Source organism: Centroberyx gerrardi, chromosome 14 (assembly GCF_048128805.1).
Source record: "Centroberyx gerrardi isolate f3 chromosome 14, fCenGer3.hap1.cur.20231027, whole genome shotgun sequence".
NCBI classification, from domain to species: Eukaryota; Metazoa; Chordata; class Actinopteri; order Beryciformes; family Berycidae; genus Centroberyx; species Centroberyx gerrardi.
The window spans coordinates 28,130,812-28,156,751 of record NC_136010.1 but is presented as its reverse complement, the minus strand read 5'-3'; the positions used below and the strand labels follow the sequence as shown (position 1 = coordinate 28,156,751).

Genomic DNA, 25,940 nt, shown 5'->3' with positions numbered 1-25,940 from the left:
AGCAGCAGTAGTAGTAGTAGAAGTAGTAATAGTAGCAGTAATGGTAGCAGCAGCAGTAGTAGTAGTAGAAGTAGTAATAGTAGCAGTAATGGTAGCAGCAGCAGTAGTAGTAGTAGAAGTAGTAATAGTAGCAGTAATGGTAGCAGCAGCAGTAGTAGTAGTAGAAGTAGTAATAGTAGCAGTAATGGTAGCAGCAGCAGTAGTAGTAGTAGAAGTAGTAATAGTAGCAGTAATGGTAGCAGCAGCAGTAGTAGTAGTAGAAGTAGTAATAGTAGCAGTAATGGTAGCAGCAGCAGTAGTAGTAGTAGAAGTAGTAATAGTAGCAGTAATGGTAGCAGCAGCAGTAGTAGTAGTAGAAGTAGTAATAGTAGCAGTAATGGTAGCAGCAGCAGTAAAAGAAGTATTGGATGTAGCAGCAGGACTAATATGTGTGTGCACTAGGTATCAAAAGGGAGTTTTCAGTGAAGCATCTGGACAGGAGAAGACATGAAACCTGGGGCGTTGCTCTTGAGCCAAGATGTGCTCTAAGCAGTGGTGGGCATCCGGCAGGTTTATGCGTCACACTCACATTTACCAAGCCACTAGTTTCTAAACAGATGTTCTTTTTTTTTTTTTGACATCCAGGTATATTGATAACTAAGATAAAGAAAACAATCTTGACACTGCTAGTACAGGATTTGTTACAGATTCTGCACATGAGGTGCGGTGTGATTTATCTGATTCCCCTCCAGATTAACTTTGCTCAATCAGCAGCAACAAAGTGCAGGCTCGTTCCATGACGCTCCATGATGTTCCATGACGTGGAGGCACTTCTCTTTCAATCAGCCGAGCGGGCGCTGATTGATGTCAAGTCTATTCATGTAGCGGCTAATGAAATGGAAGAGATATTACAGCTTCTGACGGAGCGTGATATTGAACACACAAACACCCCCCTCCTCTATTCCTGTGCCTACCCATACTCTCCATCCCCCAGACACGCTCTCCAGTCTGTCTCTGTCTGTCTCGCTTTCTCTCTCGCTCGGTATCATCCAGAAAGCCCACCCACATACATACAGAGGCACTAATATATAGTCCGTGGCTGGGAGCCTTGCCACCTCTTTACTGACAAGTGCTAAAGCGGCCCCTTCTCCTCCGACAGCCCGTCTTACCTGTTCTGAGCTCTTCCTCTAAGTCTTCCCAGGTAATCGTTGCCTCAGATATCAAAATCGGACACATCTATATTGGTGAAAACTCCTGGGGTTTCACAATCTCCTATTATTTTGTCCGTACTTACCTTGCTGAACCTCAAAGTTAGAGATTTCTGCAAATGAGAGCCGCAATAAGACAGCCCCTTTCTGTAATGATGTTATTATAGATCATCATGAAATTACGACTCTGTCTTTCCTGCTGTGTTCACGAGGAGACAGGAGCTCCACTTGCTATATGATCAGTGCACAATTTGGAATCTTGGCCTAATTGATAGGGAAGTGAGTTCGCTGTGACTCTATTAGCTTCCTTGTAGTATCATTACATGCGCTATGTTATTCACCATTTCAGGAATTGAGCCAGTCAGAGTCGGATGTAGCACCAGCATCTCTATATTTACATTAGATTTGAAGACTTTTGTTCTATAATGAGATACCCACCATACCATAAAAGTGATACATGCTTAATGACACAATCTTAATGCCAGAAATGCCTTCGTCAGTGTTAGGGTTACGAAGGCATTTGTGCCGAAACGTTCCTTATTAAAAAACACAGTAAGGAGGTAAAGGGTGTGCAACTTCTTTCCTTTATTATGGTATTGACTGAGGAGGGTCAAGTAATGACTTATTTCCAAACTTTGAAAATACTTATTGGTGATTTGGATTCTGCTTCACTTGACTTGATCCATTTCCTCAAGTGACTGAGGAAGTTTCAAATAAACACAAAATGCCTGGTTCTATACACTAAATGGCACTGAAAATAGGTAGAGTGACATTTCTATTAAGAATGTATATTCATTATTTTGGCCAGTAAAATTTATTGTTGGCAGGTCAATTATTTTAGTGTACTAGCCCTTGGCAGGTAAGCCAAAAAATGTATTTCAGGCGCTGTTGACCAAAGTTGGAAGTAACTAATTACCTTTACTCGGGTTACTGTAACTTGTACTTTTTTGGTTATTTTTTAAAGTCAGTAATTTTACTTTTACCATTTTTGCTGAAGTATTGTACTTCACTACATTTTAAATCACATTCATTACAGAGTGCACATTTTGTGGCTCTACATAAACATCATAAACTGAACCAGCGTAAATTGGCCAATTGCGAAGCCATTTACAGTGAACGGTCAGTCAGCAAAGAAGAGAAGAGTAACCTGGTTTTTACTTTGATTGCACTTAACTGCACTTTATTTTGTTATTTCCAAATTTTCCAATTAGAAGAATCTAGTTTGAACTCTGCCCTCTCTCCTTTTAGAATTGCATGGAAAAGATCAAAACTAACAACGTTCTCTTTTCTAAAAAGTAACCCAGTCACTCACTTTTACTCTGAGTACATTTGAAATGAGTTCCTTTCTTACTTTTACTTCAGTAGATTTTTACACCAGCAATTTAACTTCTACTGAAGTAAAATTTCAGCAAGGTAACAATACTTCTACTGGAGTAGGATGTTTCAGAACTCTTTCCAGCCCTGCTGTTGATAAATGAACTGTGATGCCAAAGGAAAACACTACAAAAGCCTTTCCCTGGCTGTGCTGTTTCATGTGAGCCATAAGGATATGAATGATTCAAGTATTCTGTAGGATCCATGATCCACTCACCCCTCTCTCTGGTCATTCAGAATGTATTAGTCTTTGGGGGGTTAGTGTGTGTGTGTGTGTGTGTGTGTGTGTGTGAGAGAGAGAGAGAGAGAGAGAGAGAGAGACAGAGAGAGAGAGAGAGAGAGAGAGAGAGAGAGAGAATGAGTTTCAGCTTCACCCCTGCTGCAGTCATTCAGTGTTATGATTCTGTGGCCTGCTGTGTGGAAGCTCTCCAGAAGCCCATTGAATTCCTGAAGCCTATTTAGGTAGTGGGTGGACAGCTTCCTCATGTCTCTTCATGCACTCCTTAGTTCTCACTAGGTATGTTTCCATCCAGCTGTCAAGTGAATTTTAAAGCTACACTGGGATTTTTGGGATTTTTGTAAAAATACACCCATTTTTATCAACCTCAATCCCAAACTGGGGCTGCAGTAGAGAAGAGCATCCCATCCTGTCTAAATGAAATGCTGTAGATTTGCCCTATTTACTACAAATTGATTTTTGTTGTCAGGTATGGTCACTGGCAGGAAATCTTCTCCGCTCACAGGAAGTAACAAACTAAATTTAATAGTGAAATCTAAAACTGTCTCCTAATCAGCTGTCTCTGAGCGCTGACTTTGAGTTTACTGAAGTCGTTTAAAACTTGTTACATGATTTCTGGGTTTTGAAAGTCAACAAAATTCAAACAGTTACCTCTTGCTGCCATTTGGGGCCGCTAACGTGCGAAATTGCCTAGTGCAGCTTTTCGAAATGTTACAAAGAATGTTACCGCAGAATGTTAATACATTCACAACAAAAATTCAGTCTTGCAAGAACTGATTAGTATTGGCAATACAAACACGATGCACACCTTATACATTGGAGTGACAGATATGACATTTCTAGGAGCTCATGGTGGACAGGTATTTTATAAAGATCTTTGGCAATATCCAAAGCCACTTTTGAACTGTATACGCCATAGCTATAAAATGAAGCATTGCATTAGTTCAGGCAGGGCACAGACGTCACGCGTTGTTAGTCATCTACCAGCTGATCGCCACGCACACCAATCATAATCCATTCTCATAACAAGGCGGTCTATTTAAATGGCCTCCTCCTACACTGATTCCTGCTTCACAACTGCTGCACACTGCTGCTTGGTAAAGCTTTACCTACACCTCCCCAGCCTCCACCTGGTATAGTCTATGCAGTCGAGACACTGTGGCTCTTAAGTGTCAACGCTGCTGAGTGTTGCTGCTCTGGCTCTGCTCTGTATTCTCCCATGGGGGGATTTGCATGGCGCCCCTGCTGTACCTTCAGCATGCTGCTGGGTAAGCAGGGAGCTGATAGAGCAGAGCCATATCCGCCAAACATAACTGTATTACCATTAGTTGCAATTAATGGTTTTATCTTGTGATTAATTGTTTTATCTTGTGACTAAAGTGTTCCTGACTGAATAATAATAATAATAATAATAATACATTTTATTTGTATAGCACCTTTCAAAACATAATTACAAAGTGCTTCACAACAGCAAAAATAAAAACAGAATCCAACAAAATGACAATAAAATAAAAGCATTATAAAAAGAACATAAAAGTAAGAATAAACTAAAATAAAGTATACGATAAGATATTAAAATAATAAAACAATAGAATTGATTATTAGACATACACAGCAATTAAGTAAAAGGGCATCTAAAAAAGTGCGTTTTTAAAAGAGATTTAAAAGAGGACAAAGATGTGGCTTGCCTGATCTACTCCGGCAAATCATTCCAGAGCGAGGGGGCCCTGATAGCAAAGGCCCGGTCGCCCCTGGTTTTCAATCTAGATCTTGGAATCTCTAAAAGGGACCCACCGGAGGATCTCAGGCTACACAAACATTCATTGATATACTCAGGGGCCAGTCCCATCTGGGCCTTAAAAGTGATAATTAAAATCTTAAAATTGATTCTAAAACGCACAGGTAGCCAGTGTAATGAAGCTAAAATTGGGGTTATACCGTATTTCCTCTAATAGTGGCCGGTAGTCAATTAAAAGCCGGGTCTCCGATAATGGCCGGGGCCGTGGCCGACACGAACAAATAAAGGCCGGCCTCAAATACAGGCCAGGGAAAAAAATAAAGGAAACAAGACTAGGTCAAAACCTAGTATATGGCTGGACCGTGTCCGTCTCCTCTCTCCGCCGCTGCCTCTCCACCGCGCCCACGGCCCGTACCTATCGGGGACACCCGGTGACGCATCGGCGTGGGGTTCCCCGCCGCAATCTCGGCCGGATCACCGGGAACAAATCGGCGCCCAGCTATCGGCACTGGCCGGAATCGTGCCCCCGGGAAACTCGAAGCGTCGGCAGTAAGCCCTCGGCGCAACGAAACCTCCATGCCGCCGACAGAACAGAGGGCTGTCAAGTGGACTGAGCTCGCGCATCGAAATAACCGGCGATATGATATAATTGTATAGATTGTACTTTAGCTTCAGTTAGCTTCAGCGTACATGCAAACAACGGTGGATACCGGTAAACTCCAGGTGCCTGTTTGTAATTGTAGTTTGTAGTAACGTACAAGTGCCACAGGCCGGCGGAAGTCTCTTATCGTAATGCATTGCAGTAACAAAAAAACGGCTACCTAACATACCCCAACAGAAGCAGATCAGGAAATCAAACTTCATACTAAAATATGAGCAAATATACTTATCAAACAGAGGGAATTAGAAATAAAGGCCTGTCTCTAATATAAGCCTGCTTCCAATAAAGGCCTGGTACCCTCTGCAGTTGAGGTAAATAAAGGCCCGGGCCAATATTAGAGGAAATACGGTATGTATTCTTTTGTTAGAATTAGTGAGGAGTCCGGCAGCGGCATTTTGAATTAACTGAAGTCTGGAAAGTTTGTGTTTGCTTAAGCATGAGTAGAGTGAGTTACAGTAGTCTAGACGGGATGTGATGAATGCATCAATGACAATTTCCAGGTTCTTGGGAGACAGAAAGGACCAGGGGCCTCATTTATAAAACTGTGCGTAGGATTCACGTCAAAAGGTTGCGTACGGACGAAACACAGAAAGTGCTTACACACCAAAAATATTCTGATTTACAACACCGTGCGCACGCATGTCCTACGCAGGTTTCCCTTTATAAATCACAATCAACTCGAAATGTTGCGCACGTGTGCGATCCTCATACTCCGCCCCTTAACTCCTACAATTAACCATATATGGTCAATGAAACGCCCTGAATGAATACTGATGTGTATGTAAATGTACTTGTCATTCCATTCTCTGTGTGAGAAATTGGCAAAGCCGGACCAGACGGAAAAGAGAAATGTCCCCGGTGGCCTCAGTTCGGGCGTCACCAACCAGAAACAGTTTGTTGAGTGGCAACATGTCACAGCAGTATTTAATGCTGCAGCTCAGAGAGGAGAACCCTTTATAAAAATAAAAAAGAAATTGTCCGATATAAAGGTTGACGCCAAGAAGCGCATTTCACATTCATTTGATTTTAATAAAAAACGCATAGACAAGTTCTGTATTCTCGTTTTCTGACTCGGGGATCAGACAGTGTGCGACCGGGGTGAACAGCTGGCTGTAGAGGACGCTGCGCCTGGCACCGGCGTCTCCAATGCGCCCCGTATGTCATAACGCATAATTATTTATTACCTTGAGACATCCAGTCCAATTGCCTAACACCTTGAATTTGTCAGATTTAATTGTGACAAACTGGGTCTCTGCTAAAAGACTGTAATGCACTTACTTGAGACTAATTCACACCATGTCAGCCTATAATGACATGTAGATGCTTTTTGGACAAATGATCGGCTTTCAAACGAAAGCAACAAAGACACTATTTAGTTGTAGCCTAGACGTTCTTCCGACAAGGAATATTATTATTAGAGGGGTTTCTAAGTTGATGTGGAGTCGGCCTGGAAGTTAACTGAGTGTACAATGCCACTTTTTGCTTTATTTTACTGCTTTGCTATGTCAGTCGCCGTTTCCCACTGTCTCCAAAATGTGCGCACGCATGGGTCAATGTTTCCGTGGCGGTGCGCACATTCTCCCGTCAAGTTTGTTTTTTATAAATCCCAAAGTTTGCTTAGAAAGTGGCGTACGCCTTCTTTTGTGCGTATGCAACGTTTATAAATGAGGCCCCAGATCTTAGAGATTCTGCGTAACTGGGTAAAACAAGACTGGACAAATATTTTAACATGCTGATTGAAATTAAGATTATTATCAAAAGTGACACCAAGATTTCTGCAGCTAGTGGTGATACTGGTGGTGAATGAACCAAGTTGTGGTGAAATGTGATTATGTGTGGTGTCTGGGCCTATGATAATGACTTCAGGGAACTGTATTCAGTTGAAGGAAATTATTCGACAGCCAGATCTGAACTTAATTTAGGCATGCCCTGAGAGTGATTAATTGGTTGTTACTGGTGGGGTCGAAAGAGAAATAAAGCTGTGTGTCATCTGCGTAAAAATGGAAACTAATATTGTGTCTGCGGATTATGTGTCCTAGTGGTAACATGTAAATGGAGAAAAGCAGGGGGCCAAGGACTGACCCCTAAGGTACTCCACAAAACAAAGATTCTGTGGAAGATCTGCAATCACCAATAGCAACACTAAAAGTCCTATTTCGGAGATACGAATACGAAAACCAGTCTAACACAGAGCCAGAGATGCCAACCCATTTTTTAAGACGCTCAATTAAAATTGAATGATCTACAGTATCAAAGGCAGCGGTGAGATCTAAAAGGATTAAAATAGATGAGTGGCCAGAGTCAGCTGCTAAAAGAAGATCATTGAGCACTTTGAGGAGTGCAGTCTCTGTGCTATGGCCCACTCTAAAGCCTGACTGAAATTGTTCAAAGAGACCATTTCCAGTCATAAATGAAATGACCTGTTCTGCAACTATTTTTTCTAGAACCTTGGCCAGGAATGGAAGTTTGGAGATGGGACGAAAGTTGTTCAGGATAGTGGGGTCTAGTGAGGGTTTTTTGAGAAGCGGTTGGACTATTGCAGACTTAAAATGATTGGGGACAGTGCCAGATGTGAGAGAGGAATTGATTATGATTGAAATAGAAGGACAAACTAGCTGCAGGACTTCTTTAAGGAAGCGGGTGGGAAGGATATCAAGAGAACAGGATGCAGGCTTCATATTAGTAATGGTCTTGGCTAAATGATCAATTGAGACAGGGTGAAATAAATTTAGAGAGCAGGACAAATGACTAGGAGGTTTGGGTGTTACAAGAGACAGTGGGGTAATTTGATTTCTTATTGTGATGACTTTGGTGGAAAAGAAAGGTAGAAACTCCTCACAAATCTCTGTGGAGGGCTCAATCACATTAGGGGGGGCATCTGTAGTGCGGCTAATAATATCAAAGAGCACCCTGGTGTTAATGCTGGTTTTTCTCAATGATCTCAGTGAAATAGTTTGCTCGAGCATTTTTAATTGCTGAATTGAATGTTTTCATTAAGATTTTTAGATTGTCAAGGTGAACAGTTAGTTGTGTGGCCTTCCATTTCCGTTCTGCTTTACGACAGATTCTCTTCAATGAACGAATTTCCTAATTTATCCAGGGGTGAAAAGTATTTTTGGCCTTTCTTGTTTTAAAAGGTGCTACTCTGTCTAGAATGGCTGAACGGGTACTGTTAAAACCATTTAAAATATAATTGGTGTCCATTGAAGAGCAAATCTGGAAATCAGAGGAGGCAAATTCTTGGCAGAACATGGCGGCAGAAGTGGAATTAAAAATGCGAGAGCATGTCTGACCTTCAAGTCGGTTTGAGATAATGGGCATGGTAGTGTTAAATAAAATACAATTATGATCAGTAACCCCAATATCAATGCAGAGTGTGTTGTTTAAAATAATTCCAGTATATAAAACAAGATCTAAGGTGTGGCCTTTGATATGGGTAGGACCAGTAGGAGCAAGAAGCAGATTAAAAGATTCTACCAAATTTAAAAACTCATTAGCTAAAGAATTCTCAGGCCAGCATACATGCACATTAAAATCGCCAAGAATCAGAATATTGTCAAATTTAGGGATAACAATTGATATCTGATGAATAGAATAAATATAAATAGAAGTTCAATGACAATAAAGTCTTACTGTGCAGAATTATGTTTATTTCTCAGACACAAATCAGCTACAAAAGTCAGCTACTGCAGGTATTCCCAAACTTTTTCATGTCATAGACTCCCACGCAGATACATATTATACCACAAAACTCCATTTGATTTTGTCTCATGGACTCCCATCTCAGACCAGTTGTGCTTTTAGATTTGATGTTAATTTATTCTCGTGGCATAAAATATCTAAGACCAAGCACTCGTGTAGGTTTGAAAGTTAAAAGGCTTTTAATTTGAGAGGGCCAAGACATTAAAAAACACCTGGATGTACTGGGCTATGCCTTCATCAGGTAGGGCTATAACAGCAGAGATATTGTTGAAATCAGAATAATGTCTAATTTAGCTGGGAACCCCCTGGAATCCCCTCAAGGACACCTGGAGGCCCCTGCAAGCCATTTTTGTGAACCACCGTGTTAAAGTAGAAAGCTGATTATAGACCTCAGATCTCTGAAACAGCTGCACTACCCACCTGGCCTAATGACCAAAAAATACAAGGTTTCATTCCAAAGCACAGTACGTCCATTTTGGAAAAATGTTGCTACCTGAAATTCATCAGTCAGTATTTCAAAAACATTGATGATTTTATCTACAAAACAATGGCTTTTTTTTTTTTAAACAGAATTTTATTGGTTTTCAACAGAAACAAGAGTTATACATTTTGCCATCATAAAAATAAAATAGTGCCATCCATCCATTCTCAACAAAGAAATCTCCCAGCTGACCGCCCCCCTCCCTCCCTGTCCTGCATACAGACACATCATTGATTAGTGTAGCCATATATAATAGTCATATCAACTTTAACATTTCACAATAGTACACAGTGATACAAGAAGTAGAATTAAGTTGAGTTAAAACACTAAAACATAGCAGTATTTAAGCAACGAGATAGAAGAGAAAGACACTTATGAGTTTATTCTGGATGGGTGTGGCCATTGCAAGGAGTATTGGCCCCTCAGCGCTAACAGAGTCAATTCCCCAGGTAAGTAGTCAAGCAAAGGAGACCACATTTCAGTAAATGACCTCTCATTACCCTTCAGAACTGCACTAATTCTTTCGTGAGGGAGGACCCTGAATATCTCCCTGTACCACAATGTTGCAGTAGGTGGCTTATCCTTGGTCCAGTTAATCAAAATACATTTTCTGGCCAATAATAGTAATTTGTCACATAGTTTGAACTGTAAATGGGTTAGAGTCACCTCCTTTGAGGGAAGGCCAAGAATGAAAAGGCCTGGGTCTCTCTTAACCTTTACCCGAAAGATGCCACTCAGTTCCTGAGAAATTGTACCCCAACATCTTTTAATCAATTTACATTGCCAAAAGTAATGGTAATATGTTCCAATCTCTCTTTGACACTTATTACACAGGGGTGAGGCCTGACAGTCCATCTTGTTTAGTATGTAAGGAGTTATATGTAGACGGTGTAGTATTTTATACTGTGTCTCTCTCAGTCTATTACATGTAAAGGTGGACCTAAACATCTTAATGGCCTCCTGCCAATCATCCTCAATATACTCAGTGTCAAGATCTCTCTCCCATTTCTGTGAGATGCTAAAAACAATGGCTTCTTGCTAAGGAAAAGGTCTTAAGATGACTCAAAACTTCAATAGTAACCTATAATTTTCTTTACTTCCATACCAACATTGATTAAGTGAGAGAAGTATTAAGTACCTAAGTATTCTATTGATTATGATGTTTTATTGTCCCAGTTGATATATGCAATTACATTTTTTTAAAACTGCAAATTAGAGATTAAAAAAGAGTATTTTTGAATATGTGTGCATGTACTTTTCATATTTTAAACAGATATTTTAATACATTTCAGTGTTCTGGACACTGCTAACTCTGTTCTCCAGAGATTGAGGTAAACAAGGGGCTACAGTTACTTTCTCTAAGCTGCTGTGGAAGAGTAAGGGTGTTACGGAATACACAGAATTACAGTAATTTGATTCCAACAAATGGTAAATGTCATCCCTTAAAGGTACTGTAAAAGCCAGAGTAATCAGATGACATATACTTGTGAAAAAGTAAGTGATTACTTGGTGGATTATTCACAAGCATTTTTCAACGTAAAAGGGAAAAGGCATCTGGATTGGAGGATTATAGATACTGAGAACATACTAGATAGATACTATAGAACATGAGTTGACACATCATGAAATAAAAGGTTGCAAGATGATGCAAATAGCCTGGAATTTGAATAGTATTATATTTGTTAATTTAACAGAAATTCTGTGGACCTATAGAGTTCAGTTCTCCGAAGTTTGCAGGAAAAATAAGGCAAACGTAAAGAGTGTTTCACTTGATTTACTGCAAGTCTTGCAGGTTGATATCGGCTCCTCTCTTTATATACATCTGCAGTCAGCTCACACTGACTGCGTTTGCATGCACATTAATATTCAGTTAATATTCAGAATATGAAAGTATTCTGGCAACTCATATTTGGAATCTAATGTATACAGGAATATTTATAATCAGGATATTTACAGGCCATGTAAACACTTTATTGAGAATATGCCCTTATTCGGGATATGCACCATATTCAGAATATTAATATGCATGTAAATGCAGTCTTTGATTCATCTGAGATGCTAGTACTGTGTCTTTCAGGCACATTGGCCTAACTGAAGATGGACTTTAACTGCATAGTTTGCACAAGAAATGAGTCCATCCATACTGTTCATGAGTTCTCAGCTCTGTGTGTGGGTGCTTGTGTGTGTGTTGGTTTATGCAAATGAGTAAACATACTGCTGTGAAAGTCTGTATAGCATTTCCTCTGATCCTCAGTTAAGCTGTTGCTCTATACAGACGGGGCTTTCTATACAGTCTGCCACCGCCACAGCAGAAATAACAGTTTCTCTGTCACCTTGCTCTTTCACCAATAAGAAGTCAATAGTCAGAAATGCAACACTGAATGCCACTTGACATGAACTCAACATGAGTCAAAACCCTGACTGTACTAGCATAAGTTTTCTACAAGAATAAACTCATGCAGGGTGTGGAGAATATGGAGGCACCTACCAATGTGAATAATAATGTGATCGTTTATTGATTGCTGCAGGGAAATTCTCTTTTCATTTACCCCACCCTCCAGAGAGGTCAGAGGTCAGCATCAGCTACAGAACAGCAGCCTGGGGCTGGTAGGGATCTAGTGTTTTGCTCAAGGACACTTCAACAGGATGCTTGCTGACCTGGGGGGGGTTTGAACTCGGGTCCCGTGTTCGAAAGACTGTGTTGGACTAGTCATAGTTTAGTAGTAATAGTCTGTAATCACACAAAGCAAAACCCAGATATGGCTTCTACTTGAGTATGTAGTTGTAGTGCAAGGACAGACAGAAAAGCATGGGCAAAGACACACTGTTGAAAACTATGAAAAGCAGTGCTTCAGGATGGGGTCGACCAATATGAGTATTAATACTGATCATACTGATATTTTTTGATTGAAGTGGCCAACAGCTGCTATTTTGTGCCGATATTCAATATGTTTAAATTTGTCCATTTTCATGCCAAAACATTGCAAAATATCACAAATATTGAGTGTTTCCCCCAGAATTAGACTATTGTCAGGGTGGAAAAGCCTCTGAAACAACATTTAGACCATCATGGGACACTAAAACTCTCCATTGAAACGGAGGAGGAGGAGAAGAAAACATTCATACAAACTTGTGTGGGATCCAATCAAGAGGTTGCATTGTAATCAATCCAGGTTAAAGTGGTAACCCACCAGTTTTTTTAATTTAGTCTCCATCTTTGGCGCTCAGCGCTGTGGTGTTTCTGTACCGCTCTTCCCAGAGATCACCTGTCAATCAAACGGTGTGGGCGGCCCCATGACGTCTTTCTCCTTGGATTTCCCGTTGATGCTGTTTGAGTTTCTGTAGGTGGTGCAGAACGGAAACGTATTCATATGAAAATGTCACAGATTATTACTTTAAGGGCTTTCCTATTGACAACCGCTGTGGCTTTGATGAATCATACAATAAATATCTGCATCATATCCCTCCTATTACAGTGTGGACGACACCGGCTGGCCGATATCGGTTTTTAATAAAAGGATCTTTCCGTCCTGATATATTGGCATAGTCTGATGTGGTGCTATAGTGTTGTGTCAGTCTATCTGTACACTCTGTGCATCCTCAGTGTTTTCTCCGCCTGCAGCCTCCAGTGTTGCTGAGAGTTGTTGATCCCCGGCAGGATTTTCAGCCTGCCTGGCCTGCTGTGTACACACCAGGCTAGCCATCCAGGTTGGGGGGGGGGGGGGGGGTCTGCTGGGTGCCGCTCCCTGTCTGCAGACCTAGCTACACACACACACACACACATACAACATATACACATATACAACCCTAGGGCCAGATCTGTCAGCTCTTCCCCACTCGCGAGCACAAACGCACACACCACATTCTCTCTCCCTCTCTCTCTCCCTCCCTCTCTCTCTCTCTCTCTCTCTCTCTCTCTCTCTTTCTGTCTCCCTCTGTGCTCTCATTGCCACCCGCCCACTGCACACAGGCCCAAAGCATGCTGGGAGAATTAATGGGCCAAGCGGAGAGAGTTGGCGGGTGGTTGGAGAGGGGGAGGGCGGGAGGGAGGTGAAGGAGTCTGGAGGGCGGGTTAAAGGAAAAGGAGTTCTGAAGCGGCACAGAGATATCAAGACCGCTTTGGTCTCTCTCTCTCTCTCTGTTTCTGTCCTCCTCAGTCTCGTTTTCTTTCTCCGTCTCGTACTTTGAATCCCCCCGTCCCGATATCCCATTTGTCAGAAGCTTTTAGGTGTATTAATGATGTAACATGCAGCAAGGCAGTTCCATCAAAGATGTCTGTATTGGCCTTCTTTTAAGAATCTTATATCATCCAGGCAGTGTTGTCCATCTTTGATATGATGGAGGCTACACCACCTAAAAGAATTGCATTAGTATGACTTTCAATGGAGAGTTTTAGTGTCCCATGATGGTCTCAATGCTGTTTCAGAGGCTTTTCCACTCTGACGAGGTAAAATTTAGGGATACGAAATATCATCACAAAATTATTATTATTATTATCATTTATCAGCAGCTTCAATTCAAAAACATGGGTATTGGTATCGGCCTTCAAAAAACCCTTGGAAACGCTAGCTGGTAGCACTGGTGGCCTCGAACTGGGGCAACACAGGCCGTCTGAGGACATGCATCATGGGAAAACTGCGAGGCTGTGCGTGTGTGTATGACAGAAAGAGGGAAGAAAATTGCACTGCGATTATATATGTGTGCATGAGAAAAGGAGAAAAAAAGAGATTTGTGTGTGTGTGAGAGAGAGGGAGAGAGACTCTTGCTGGTCTCTTTAACACAGCAGGACTGTCACCAAAGGTCCTCATTACTTCACTTCTATCCAGCCGGCTTCTCCTCTGCACATTCAACTTGTGGGAATAAAGACAGCATGGGGACTTTGATACGGAGCTGGAAGGATGCTGGAGAGGGAATTCTGGGACTCAAGTTGGCACACACACACACACACACACACACACACACACACACACACACACACACACCTTCAGCGTACACATGCAAACGCAATAAAACACTAGCACACTGTTAAGGGTTACTGCATACGGACACACACACACACACTGTACCCACTCACTAGATGAGTTGTGACACAGATAGGGTCAATTTCATTTGAACTGCTTCAAGTCAGAGGATGAGTCAGATTTCAAGTCGGTACATTGCAAAGCCCTCATCAGAGAATCACGGGGCAGTCATTTTACATTCTCAAATTGAATCCGGGCTTTTACTCTGAACTGACTTAATGAAAATGAAATGGACTCCAAATCTGAGCGATGAGGCTCTGTGTGTGTGTGTGTGTGTGTGTGCGTGTGTGTGTCTCTCTTCGTTTCTCCCCGCATGTGACCTTGCATCTGTATCTGCAAGCATATACAAGGGTGTGGACAAAATAACAAACAGCTAACTACTATATAAATATCAAGTATGTAATAAGGAGTAGGTTGCCTTCAGAACAGCTTCAGTCCTTGTCCTGCTGTCCTCCTGCATCCTGAACTGTGTGTAGTGGATACTGGACCGTTCTTCAAGAAGGAAAGCCTCCAGTTCTTTGAGGGATGAAGGAGCTGGAAAACCGCTTCTAAAAGTTTAGATCTGCTGATTGGGGCCATGGAAGGAAACCATGTGAACTCGGGAATTTGTTTAGCAGTGTGTGTGGGGGCATTATCATCTTGGAATATGGGAACATCATGAGGGAACTGTGTTTGCACCCTAGGGTGCTGCTGGTCCTGTAAAATGGTCTCATATTCCATGGCTGTTCTACTACCATGCAGCGTATTCATCACACCTAATGACACCCAGTAGATGGCTGCTATACCAGTACAGATCCACCACCATAGAATTGATAGAACCCCATATAAAGGTTCAAAGAAGAACCTGTAAAAAATAAAAGGATATAGGTAGAACCCCCTGGAAGGGTTCCAAGAACTCCAGAAATGGGTTTTGTTTCAGAACTACCTGGATGGGTTCTGGGTACAACCCCATAATATGCAAAGTGCTGTAATTAACCCAGAGGGATGGTTCTTCATAGAACCTCAAGAACATGTGAGGGTTCTTTGCTGAACCCCTCTTAGAGCTTTCCAGATGTAACCACTTACTGTGAGTTCTAACTAGAACCATTTAGTAAGGGTTCTAGATGAATACTTCTGTGAGGATTCTAAGTCTAACCTTCAAAAAGGTTTCCACCTACAGGCAAGAATGGTTCTCCTATGAGAACAAGTCAAACAACTCTATAGGGTTCTAGTTAACCCTTCTATTTAGTTAGCCCTTCTATTTCTAAGCTGGTATTTACGGCAGGGTTGATTGATTTCAACCCTGCCATGAATACCAGCTTTGTGAAGCTCATGACCTACAGTTTTTGTTAAGACTGTATCACAGAGGTGTTGGTTCAATTCTATGGTATATTTTGAAGCTGTAGATTTGCGGTGCTTTTGCTACTATCCTGTTAAGTGTCTGTCTATCCCTGTCGGTTGGACTTTGTCATGTTTGGCATATGTTGTCATGATTTTCCAGACTGCTCCCTTGCCACATCAAATAATCTTGCAGTTTTCTGACTGATGCTCCTGCAATTCAGGCACTGACAGTTCTGGAGCTTTGTTATTTGCCTCATGTTGCTTTGAAAACTGTAACATAAAAGTGGTGACTGTTAGACGTCTTTTAAAGGTGGCACATACTGCTAATTGGCATTCAATTTAATATTACTCGCCTACGTAGCTGCCTTTGTAATTGTGATTTACTTCAAAGTTAAAGTCCTTTTTCATCTGGTGTTTCTGTTATTTTGTTCACTCCATGTATATTTGTGTGCACGTTGGCGTATGCCATTGATTGCCACATTGGTATGTGGTGTGTGTCTGTGTGTGTGTGTTTGTTTTCCATTCATCCATGCTGATGTCCCTCCTCTCTTCATCCAGGTTGCCCAGGGCTGCAGATCCAGTTCAGAGTGGATGAGGGTTTCCTCAGGCCAGGCGAAAAGCGCTGGTTCCTGCGCTACCTGGCCCTCTATACCATGCAGGTTGACATCTGGGACAGCGACTCACTGCTCCTCATAGGGTCCACCGCCATTGAGCTCAAGGTAAAAACTTTGTATCCCCCCCCTCTATATATATTCACTGGTGGTGTGCCACCATATGGTGGAATTGAACTTACTCCATAATGCATCTCTGTTGCTGCAAACTGTGTGCAGAAGTCTAACACAGTAAACCTGTGACTCAAATGCATTGTGATGAAAGTGATTAGACATGGTTATCGGTTGTAGAATGACAAGATTAACTTTTGTTGCAACTCTAATTCAATGACAAAATGTTTTCATCACAAAAACCTCCTGCAGAGCTAGCAAAAATCAGGGAAAAACGCAGTCCATTGAGTTTACACATGCATTGTTATTGTATAAATAGAAAAAAATGCAAGGCATTTGACACCTTCATTGCAACGCAATGCATCTGCAATGGAGTGATGCAGCGGGAATGAATTCACATTTAACTCACATTTAACCAAATTTTAACCAAATTTCCATGAAATCACATTTAGAATACATATTTTTGCTATAATATCCAAATTAGAGGAGTTTTAGTGCTACAAGATGCAGTGGGACCATAACAGGGAGAGATGTTTTGTTCAAGGAAAAGAAAATTAATGTGTTAATAGGGGAGGGGCAGAGTTCTGCAACTGGGTTTAAAATGTGAAAAGAAAAACACACTGGAGAGAGACTCAAAGTCCATCCTCAACAAACACAGTACTACTTGGTGTATTTCAAGTTGTACCTCCTGGCCAAGGATAAGTCCGAAATAAGTTTTCCTCCAATTTTAACCTGTTCAGAAAAACAAGCCACAGCTTTTTAACTTTAGTCTTTTCAACTCTGCTTTTTATTGATTGGATAGAAACCATCTCACCAGCCTTGATGTTGCATTGATTTTAGCGCAACTTGACATTGTGAAATTTGTTAAACCTTTAATGAGAAAAGTACGGGAATAGTTTACAACTGGGCACAGCTGTTTTTAACTTTTTAACCTTCCTCTTTGATGCTATTCATTTAGCAGAAACAGTGTTCCTCCCCCGCCTGAGCCACTGACACGTGCATTTTGTTTTCTTGTTATCCTGTCTTCTGTCAGGCTTTCCTTTCTGCTTGCGCCTTTCTCATTTTCTCTGTCTCTTGATTTGAATACGTGTGTTGCATGCATACGTGAGAGTATATTGTATGTATCTCATTTCTTGTTTTTGCTTGTGTTTTGGATTTGTTTGTGCCCTTTTTGGCATCCCCAGTATATGTTGCGTCAGGGCCGATCGGCAGTGCAGGCCCTCCATGAGGTGGAGGTGCTAACCACCGACTACATGGGCGAGGACACCCTGCTGACAAGCACCGAGATGGGGCGACGCTCGGCCCCTGGCCCCATGACCATCCACACCGTCCTTAGGGGCAGGCTGCACGTACGCACCGGCAACATCGGTAAGCACAGCAAGACTTTCCTTGGCACTCTGAATGGGTTTAACTGCCTCTTTACTTACCACTTGCTGGAGACACACTACACCACCATTAGCCCAATTGTAGCCACAATTAGGCCCAACAAGGTTTCAAGATTGGAGCGAGTTGGCGCTAATTTGGGGTGGTTGAACAGATGATTTTGTAGTATGTGAGAGTTCAGGATTTTGTTGATGTTCCCCAAACCCAGCTGGTCGTCAAGTGTGTGTTCCTCGAATTCAACTGGTCGTCGAGTGTGTGTTCCTCGAATTCAACTGGTCGTCAAGTGTGTGTTCCCCAAATCCAACCGGTCGTCGAGTGTGTGTTCCTCGAATTCAACTGGTCGTCAAGTGTGTGTTCCCCAAATCCAACTGGTCTTCACGTGTCTTGCCCAAATCCAACCGGTCGTCAAGTGTGTGTTCCCCAAATCCAACTGGTCGTCAAGTGTGTGTTCCCCAAATCCAACTGGTCGTCAAGTGTGTGTTCCCCAAATCCAACTGGTCGTCAAGTGTGTGTTCCCCAAATCCAACCGGTCGTCGAGTGTGTGTTCCCCTAATCCAACTGGTCGTCAGGTGTGTGTTCCCGAATCCAACTGGTCGTCAGGTGTGTGTTCCCGAATCTAACTGGTCGTCGGGTGTGTGTTCCGCAAATCCAACTGGTCTTTACATGTGTCTTGCCCAAATCCAACCGGTCGTCGAGTGTGTGTTCCCCAAATCCAACTGGTCGTCAAGTGTGTTCCCCAAATCCAACTGGTCGTCAAAATGTGTTACCCAAATCCAACTAATCATCAAGTGTGTGTTCCCTGAGTCCAACCGGTTGTCAGGTGTGTGTTCCCTGAATCCAACTGGTCGTCAAGTGTGTGTTCCCCAAATCCAACTGGTCGTCAAGTGTGTGTTCCCTGAGTCCAACCGGTCGTCAGGTGTGTGTTCCCTGAATCCAACCGGTCGTCAAGTGTGTGTTCCCTGAATCCAACCGGTCGTCAAGTGCGTGTTTCCTAAATCCAACTGGTCGTCAAGTGCGTATTCCCCAAATCCAACTGGTCGTCAAGTGTGTGTTCCCCGAATCAACTGGTCGTCAAGTGTGTGTTCCCCGAATCAACTGGTCGTTAAGTGTGTGTTCTCCGAATCCAACTGGTGTGTGTTCCCTGAATCAAACTGGTCGTCAAGCGCGTGTTCCTTGAATCAAACTGGTCGTCAAGTGTGTGTTCCCTGAATCCAACTGGTCGTCAAGTGTGTGTTCCCTGAATCCAACTGGTCGTCAAGTGTGTGTTCCCTGAATCAAACTGGTCGTCAAGCGCATGTTCCTTCAATCAAACTGGTTGTCAAGTGTGTGTTCCCTGAATCCAACCGGTCGTCAAGTGCGTGTTTCCTAAATCCAACTGGTCGTCAAGTGCGTATTCCCCAAATCCAACTGGTCGTCAAGTGTGTGTTCCCCGAATCAACTGGTCGTCAAGTGTGTGTTCCCCGAATCAACTGGTCGTTAAGTGTGTGTTCTCCGAATCCAACTGGTGTGTGTTCCCTGAATCAAACTGGTCGTCAAGCGCGTGTTCCTTGAATCAAACTGGTTGTCAAGTGTGTGTTCCCTGAATCCAACTGGTCGTCAAGTGTGTGTTCCCTGAATCAAACTGGTCGTCAAGCGCGTGTTCCTTGAATCAAACTGGTCGTCAAGTGTGTGTTCCCTGAATCCAACTGGTCGTCAAGTGTGTGTTCCCTGAATCCAACTGGTCGTCAAGTGTGTGTTCCCTGAATCAAACTGGTCGTCAAGCGCATGTACCTTCAATCAAACTGGTTGTCAAGTGTGTGTTCCCTGAATCCAACTGGTCGTCAAGCACGTGTTCCCTGAATCCAACTGGTCGCCAAGCGCGTGTTCCCTGAATCAAACTGGTTGTCAAGCGCGTCTTCCCTGAATCAAACTGGTCGTCAAGTGTGTGTTCCTTGAATCAAACTAGTCGTCAAGCGCGTGTTCCCTGAATCAAACTGGTCGTCAAGCGCGTGTTCCCTGAATCAAACTGGTTGTCAAGTGTGTGTTCCTTGAATCCAACTGGTCGTCAAGCGCGTGTTCCCTGAATCCAACTGGTCGCCAAGCGCGTGTTCCCTGAATCAAACTGGTCGTCAAGCGCGTGTTCCCTGAATCCAACTGGTCGTCAAGCCCGTGTTCCCTGAATCCAACTGGTCATCAAGTGTGTGTTCCCCAAATCCAAGTGCGTACGCTCCTACGTATCCAATCTGCGAATGCCAGTCATTAGTGTGTGATGTCCAGTCTTAACAGGTTCTTAACTTAACTTATTCCACATGTGGAGACCAATGCCAGCATCGGCATAGAGTATCAAACTCAGAAATACTGCAGGCAATGGAAATAAATGACAAAGCCTAGAGTTTCCCAGGATGCCAATAACTTTTTTAATTGTGTAATTTGCATAATAAAGGATCGTAGATGAGGAAATTATCTATGATCAATGTTCTATGGTTGAATAGGTTTGCTGATAGTCCATATCCTATTTGTTAATAGATATAAGTGGGAGGCCCTTAATATTGTACACCTTGACACTTGGGACTGATGATTGAGCATAATATGCTGTTTGTTTAATACACTTGAATGGAAAGCATTTGGTAAGAATTAATCTGATCAGCCAGATTGTTTCCTGTCTCTGTCTCTAACTATCACCATTAAGACATTAATTTCAAGGAGAGCAACTAATAAATCATTTGACATAAGTGATATAGCAAAGCTAGTACTGCCCCCTATTGGGATACAAAAGAGGGTGAAGAGTAGAGGCAAGGACTGAGGGGTGCTGTGAATAGCCAGGTAACAACCAATTGCGTTTCCAAAACATAAATCCATAAGTAAGTTAAACCTGGAAAGAAACACTTGTATTTTTTATATTTTCACACTTTTTAATTTTTTAATGCGCATAGCTCTTCAGAGAGTTTAAAAGAAAACCTTGTCTTAGTATCATCTACATCTATATGTATATCTACCTAAAACATCTGCAAGCAAGAAAAAGTAGATTCCGGTCATGATTTCATTTTGCGCTGTTTACAATTATTGTTGTTGAGAGTTGGGGAATGACAGCGAATCCCCAGGGCTGCTAATGTTGGAAGTTCCCATGTGTTTTTTGTTTTTTTTTGGAGGTATGCACGCTGAAAAGCAAACATTGTGCCAAAGTGAAATATCTCGATACGATAGTTCCGCTCCATCTAGCAACCGAGCGTCCTCTCGTCTCGCCTCGCGGTGATCCAATTTGGGCCCCGGCGCGCCCCACGATGCGATAGCAGCTGTCGATAGCCCGCTCACCATTAATCAACTGTAGAAACGATACTCCCTCTCATAAACAATGCATCACTCTCCGGGCCTCAGAAACTCTACCGAGTGCCATTGTTGGGGCTAAATACGCCAGCGCTTTTCTCGCCGCGCTTATCGCTCAAAGTGGGTTGAGAGCGCAGTGAGTTATTGTGTGTGTGTGTGTGTGTGTGTTTGGGGCGGTGTGGGTGGGTGGGTGGGGGGAGTTCTGGCATGTAAATTCCAATCAAGACTCAGATATCCATCAGGCGCCCCAACCGACAGTCAGAATCAATTTGGCTGTGGAGGGAAGACTCGCAAGCACTTTTCTTTGTTTCTGCCTCCGTCTGCCGCCGCCTTCCTCCAATCCGCCCTCGCTCGCAGCTCTACACTTTTCTCCCTTTATCACTCTCTTTCTGTTCTCTCCTATTCATCCATTTTTCCTCTTTTCTCAGGCTCTCTCTTCCACCGTGTCTGTGGTTGTTTATTTCAATCTCTCACCTCCCCTGTATCTTCTCTGTTTGTCTCTCTCTCCCTCTGTGTCTCTGTCATCAAGCTGTAATGAATCCGCGGTCTTATTTGGTGGGCGGTAAGGGATGTGAAGGAGGGTCATTAGTGTTTGCTGAAGGAGGGCCTCAAGAATCACACATTACCCACAGTAAGACAGATGGATATATAAAGACTCTGACAGGGATTTGGTTGGAAGGACACACACACACATATACATGCGTGCATCCGTATGCATATGCATTGCTCACACACGCCAACCACACATGCGCTCATGCATACGCGCACACATATAAACAGACAGGTTTAGCAGAGCGTGGACAGATTGTGTGATGAAAGAAAGGCAGGAGAGTGGATGGATGGCAGAAAGGAGAGGTAGAGTACACCGCTGTCGTCACGTGAAAACCTCATAACTCCAATTTTGATGATGTTCAACTGCAATTGAAAGATCATGTGGCTCCTCTATGGGTGGAGAAAATTTGATGACCCCTAAAGGACTGGACGGACTCAAAAATGCATGTTGGACAAGCTAAAAACAAGGCTGTTTTTGTTGACATTTCGGAGATACAGGACGAGGTTTTCAGCTGGAGAGCTGGGGGAAGACGTGTTTGGAAAAGAATGATGAAGGAGAGAGCGAGAGAAAAGAAGCAATGCGATAGAAGGAGAGGGCAACCAAGCTTAAGCAGTATGAGCAGTTTCAGTAGCAAGGACCTTGTTTATATTGAGTAATGTACTGATTTATTATCAGCAGTGCATTATCAGATGATGATGATAATAACTGGTCTAATGTATAGTTTTATATCATTTGGCTCTAGCTATCCTAAATGCCTATTTCCCTCTCTGCCATTATAATTTGCCAGCAGTGCGGGCCCAGCTACCTCCTGCTCTCTCCATTTTCTAATTTTATGTGTTTCAGTCATGCATGCTATTAATCATGTCTTTACTTTGCCCTGTTGGGAATTCATCAGAATTAGACTTTATTGGAAACAGTGAGTGGCAGACTGTCATTTCCAAATGAAAAAGAGTGAAACACCGAATGATATCCTTTTTAATTATCACAAGGTGGGATTGACAAGTAATTAATTAAATGGTAATGATATATGCTGTCTGGCCCATTCACTCATTTTCTAAAGCTGCTTTTATTAATAGCTTGAAAGGCCAAAAGGAAGCGGCTTCATCAGGATAATATGGAGTTGTGGAGTTGCGGCCGGAACAAGGGGGAGTTGAGTTTTGCTGCGGTATGAAGTCTGTTCAAAGGAGAAAACCACTCCCATACACAAAACAGTAGGAGAGGATGAGGAGTGTGTAAACCATGACGCCCACCTGCTCTTTCCATGAAACTGATTGACTGGTGAATCCAGGGGAAAGCTACGATGCTTTACTGATTCCATCTTTTAAATCCACATGAGCCATGAAGATGAAGATGTTAGAAATGGAAGAGATGCGTTAAAGAGAGATTTTGAGACAATTGAGGGGGTTGCAGCTCAATATGTGGAAGGTGGTGCTAGTATTTTGTACAATCCATATATGTTTTGTATTGCTTTGGCCCAGTGGAGCCTAATAATCAGCAAGGGCGTAGAATTGGGTAGGGACGGTAGGGACGTGTCCCTACCAATATCAAGCGACTCTGAAATGTCCCTAGCAATTATTTTGATTGACAATAAACGTTGTTTTGTCCGTCAGTGTCTAGTCAATGTTAACAGATCGCGTTCTCTACTACGAGTCCCGCTGCATTGGTGTAGTGCATTGGTGTCCCGCGTCGGCATAGCAACGGACGCTGTAACGAAACTTTAGTATAACAGCTGTTTTAGAATGTTATTGCGTCACCCGGATAAAAATTGGCGTCACACCGCCTCCCTAACCCCCCCCAAAAAATCGCTGATTGGCTTTGCCATTTCTTGCTAACGTATGAAATGCTGTGGGCAAGAAGAGCCAAAGCTCCGCCTACCGGCGAGCATGCGAGTAAAGACTCCATCCTATTTTATATTAGTAACAGTTGTGTTTAGCCATTAAAGTTAGTTTATTTAAGTACCGTGTCGCGTGCGTCTGTGACGAGTGACGACCGTAAGTAGCCTACATATCACAAGTGAGATTGAACAATGCTGATGTGTGCCACACTGGACAACACTGATGTAAAACAAATATGCCAACAGTTCATCTCTATTAATGACAGGCGTAGGCATGTGTTTGGCTCAGCTGTTTGTATGTAGGGTTTGGATATAGTTTACAATATCTTATTATTATTATTATTATTTTAAATGTAAATACAGATCGTTGGTTTGAATAGGCAACAGTACTACAGTACCTGCCTTAAAACAAAATGTGCTCTTCAAAGTCCCATTCAGCTGGCAAATTTGAGTAAATGATTCATTAATGTGCTACACCCCTGTGTCTGTGTGTCTGTTAATGAGTGTATTGGCTACCATAACTATCTAGATCAGTGGTTCTCGACGTGGGGTCCGGGGACCACCAGGGGTCCTTGAGGGGGTTCCAGGGGGTCCCCAGCAAATTGATGAATTGTTAAACTTCAGCATTATTTAATTTACAAATAGTTAACACAATTACAGAATGTAGAAGAATGACTGTTTTGATCTTAGTTTCACTGTTATCTCTCTACCTACAATACAGACAGTCATGGGATTCTGGATCAAAATCATATCTAACAATAAAAGTATTCTCAGATTTGGGTCCGAGAGACAAAATCTCATCAAATGGGGGTCCATGGCTCTAATGTGGACTAAACTAGGGGTCCTCGATATGAAAAAGGTTGAGAATCACTGATCTAGATGACATGAAATGGCGGTCAGAAGTCTATCATAAATGTAAAATGCCTCAGCTTCCAGTGGGGGTTACATCCCCTCCGGACCTCCCCCATTTGTGTCCCTACCAATGTCAAAATCAAACCTACGCCCTTGATAATCAGTATTTGTGAACATGAGCAACTTTGCCCCAAAGTTGGAAAACGTGATGTCATCGAGATATAAAGCCTGGAGTTTTTCCACAGACTGATATTGCTGACTAATATATTGCTCATTTGAGCTCGTACTGCCAAATGATTGCTGTGTGACTCTAACTGTCCTGAACCAGATAATGTTTTTATTGGTTTTAATGGCTATTTAACATCATGCCCAGGGACAGTGGTTGAAAACTATCTGGTTGGCCGACACTGGCACATTTGCAGTAATGTTGATTAATGTGCATTGTCTCCGTGAAACGAACAAACAGACAAATAAATAAATAATGCGCCCCTGGTCCCAGAAAGTCTCTGTTTACTGTGCATGGAGCAAGTGGTGCTATAAGCCATTTTCATTCATTTGGGGCTGTAGAACCAAAAACCAAAATGTGGAGGGGAGTAACTATACTAGACTCAAAGGCGATGGTTACACTTCAATGAGATTTTTGAGATCTGAATCTGAAGATGGCATTTGTGGGCAAGTGTGGGCATACATCAATTACACTTGCCCTTAAAATATGTTATGCATCTCCTATGGATGTATTAATTTTTCACATGAAGCTGTGTGGGCTAGCGCATGAATTGTTGCATCAGTAAATACAAATACACATATAGTATATGTGTATGCAAATCTATGCACATAATCACCTAATTACATACCTACATGCATACAAACTGACATATATGCTTATTTACCTATGACACCAATTAAATGAAAGCACAAATTGACAAGAAAAGAATGATTAAGTGACATTGAAGACAATGACCTGATTATAAAGAATTACCGGATACCTTTTGATAGTTTTACTTCTGACTGCTGGTTACAGCGCCACCATGTGTCCAGTTACTGTCATATTTGCTGGGACACCGATTTGTATCATTAGCTATTCTTAAGCAAAGCTTTAGGTCAATAGCATATAGAATCCCACAGGAAATTGGGTTATAAAACACTATCTGATAAGTCTCACCCACATTGACCAATCACAACCAGATTTCATACAGGCTAAAACTTGGCCCTCGAGCACTAGACCTTATTTCAGAACATTTGGTCGACCAGATTCTGAGGTATAAACTGTTTGCATTTGTGGCGCCCCCTAGAGGCTGATTTAAAATTGGCTATATGTATATAGTTGCATGTGGTGGACAAACTACCATGAAGTTATGAGCCATTTTGTAATAGGTCACACCTGCTATCAAATTCATTGTTTAACAACAGGCAAATGATTAAAGATATTAAAAATCTGTTACATCGGTTTTCAGTTTCTCAGTCTTCTGAACATGTATACTCATATTGGTGTCAATAGGTTAAAAATTTAAGAAGCCTAGTATAAAAAAATCTAATTCAAAAATGTTTTCAGAAAATGTAATATGTCAGAC

General features: G+C 42.2%; 1 protein-coding gene across 1 annotated transcript in view; it reads left to right on the top strand.

Moving 5' to 3' along the window:
- nphp4 (nephronophthisis 4) overlaps positions 1-25,940 on the top strand; it is a 165,466-nt gene that overhangs the window by 105,141 nt on the left and 34,385 nt on the right. Inside the window, exons 17-18 of the mRNA XM_078288374.1 lie at positions 16,281-16,441; positions 17,629-17,812. Of these exons, the coding sequence (XP_078144500.1) occupies positions 16,281-16,441; positions 17,629-17,812 (345 nt within the window). The remainder of the gene's footprint in view (positions 1-16,280; positions 16,442-17,628; positions 17,813-25,940) is intronic.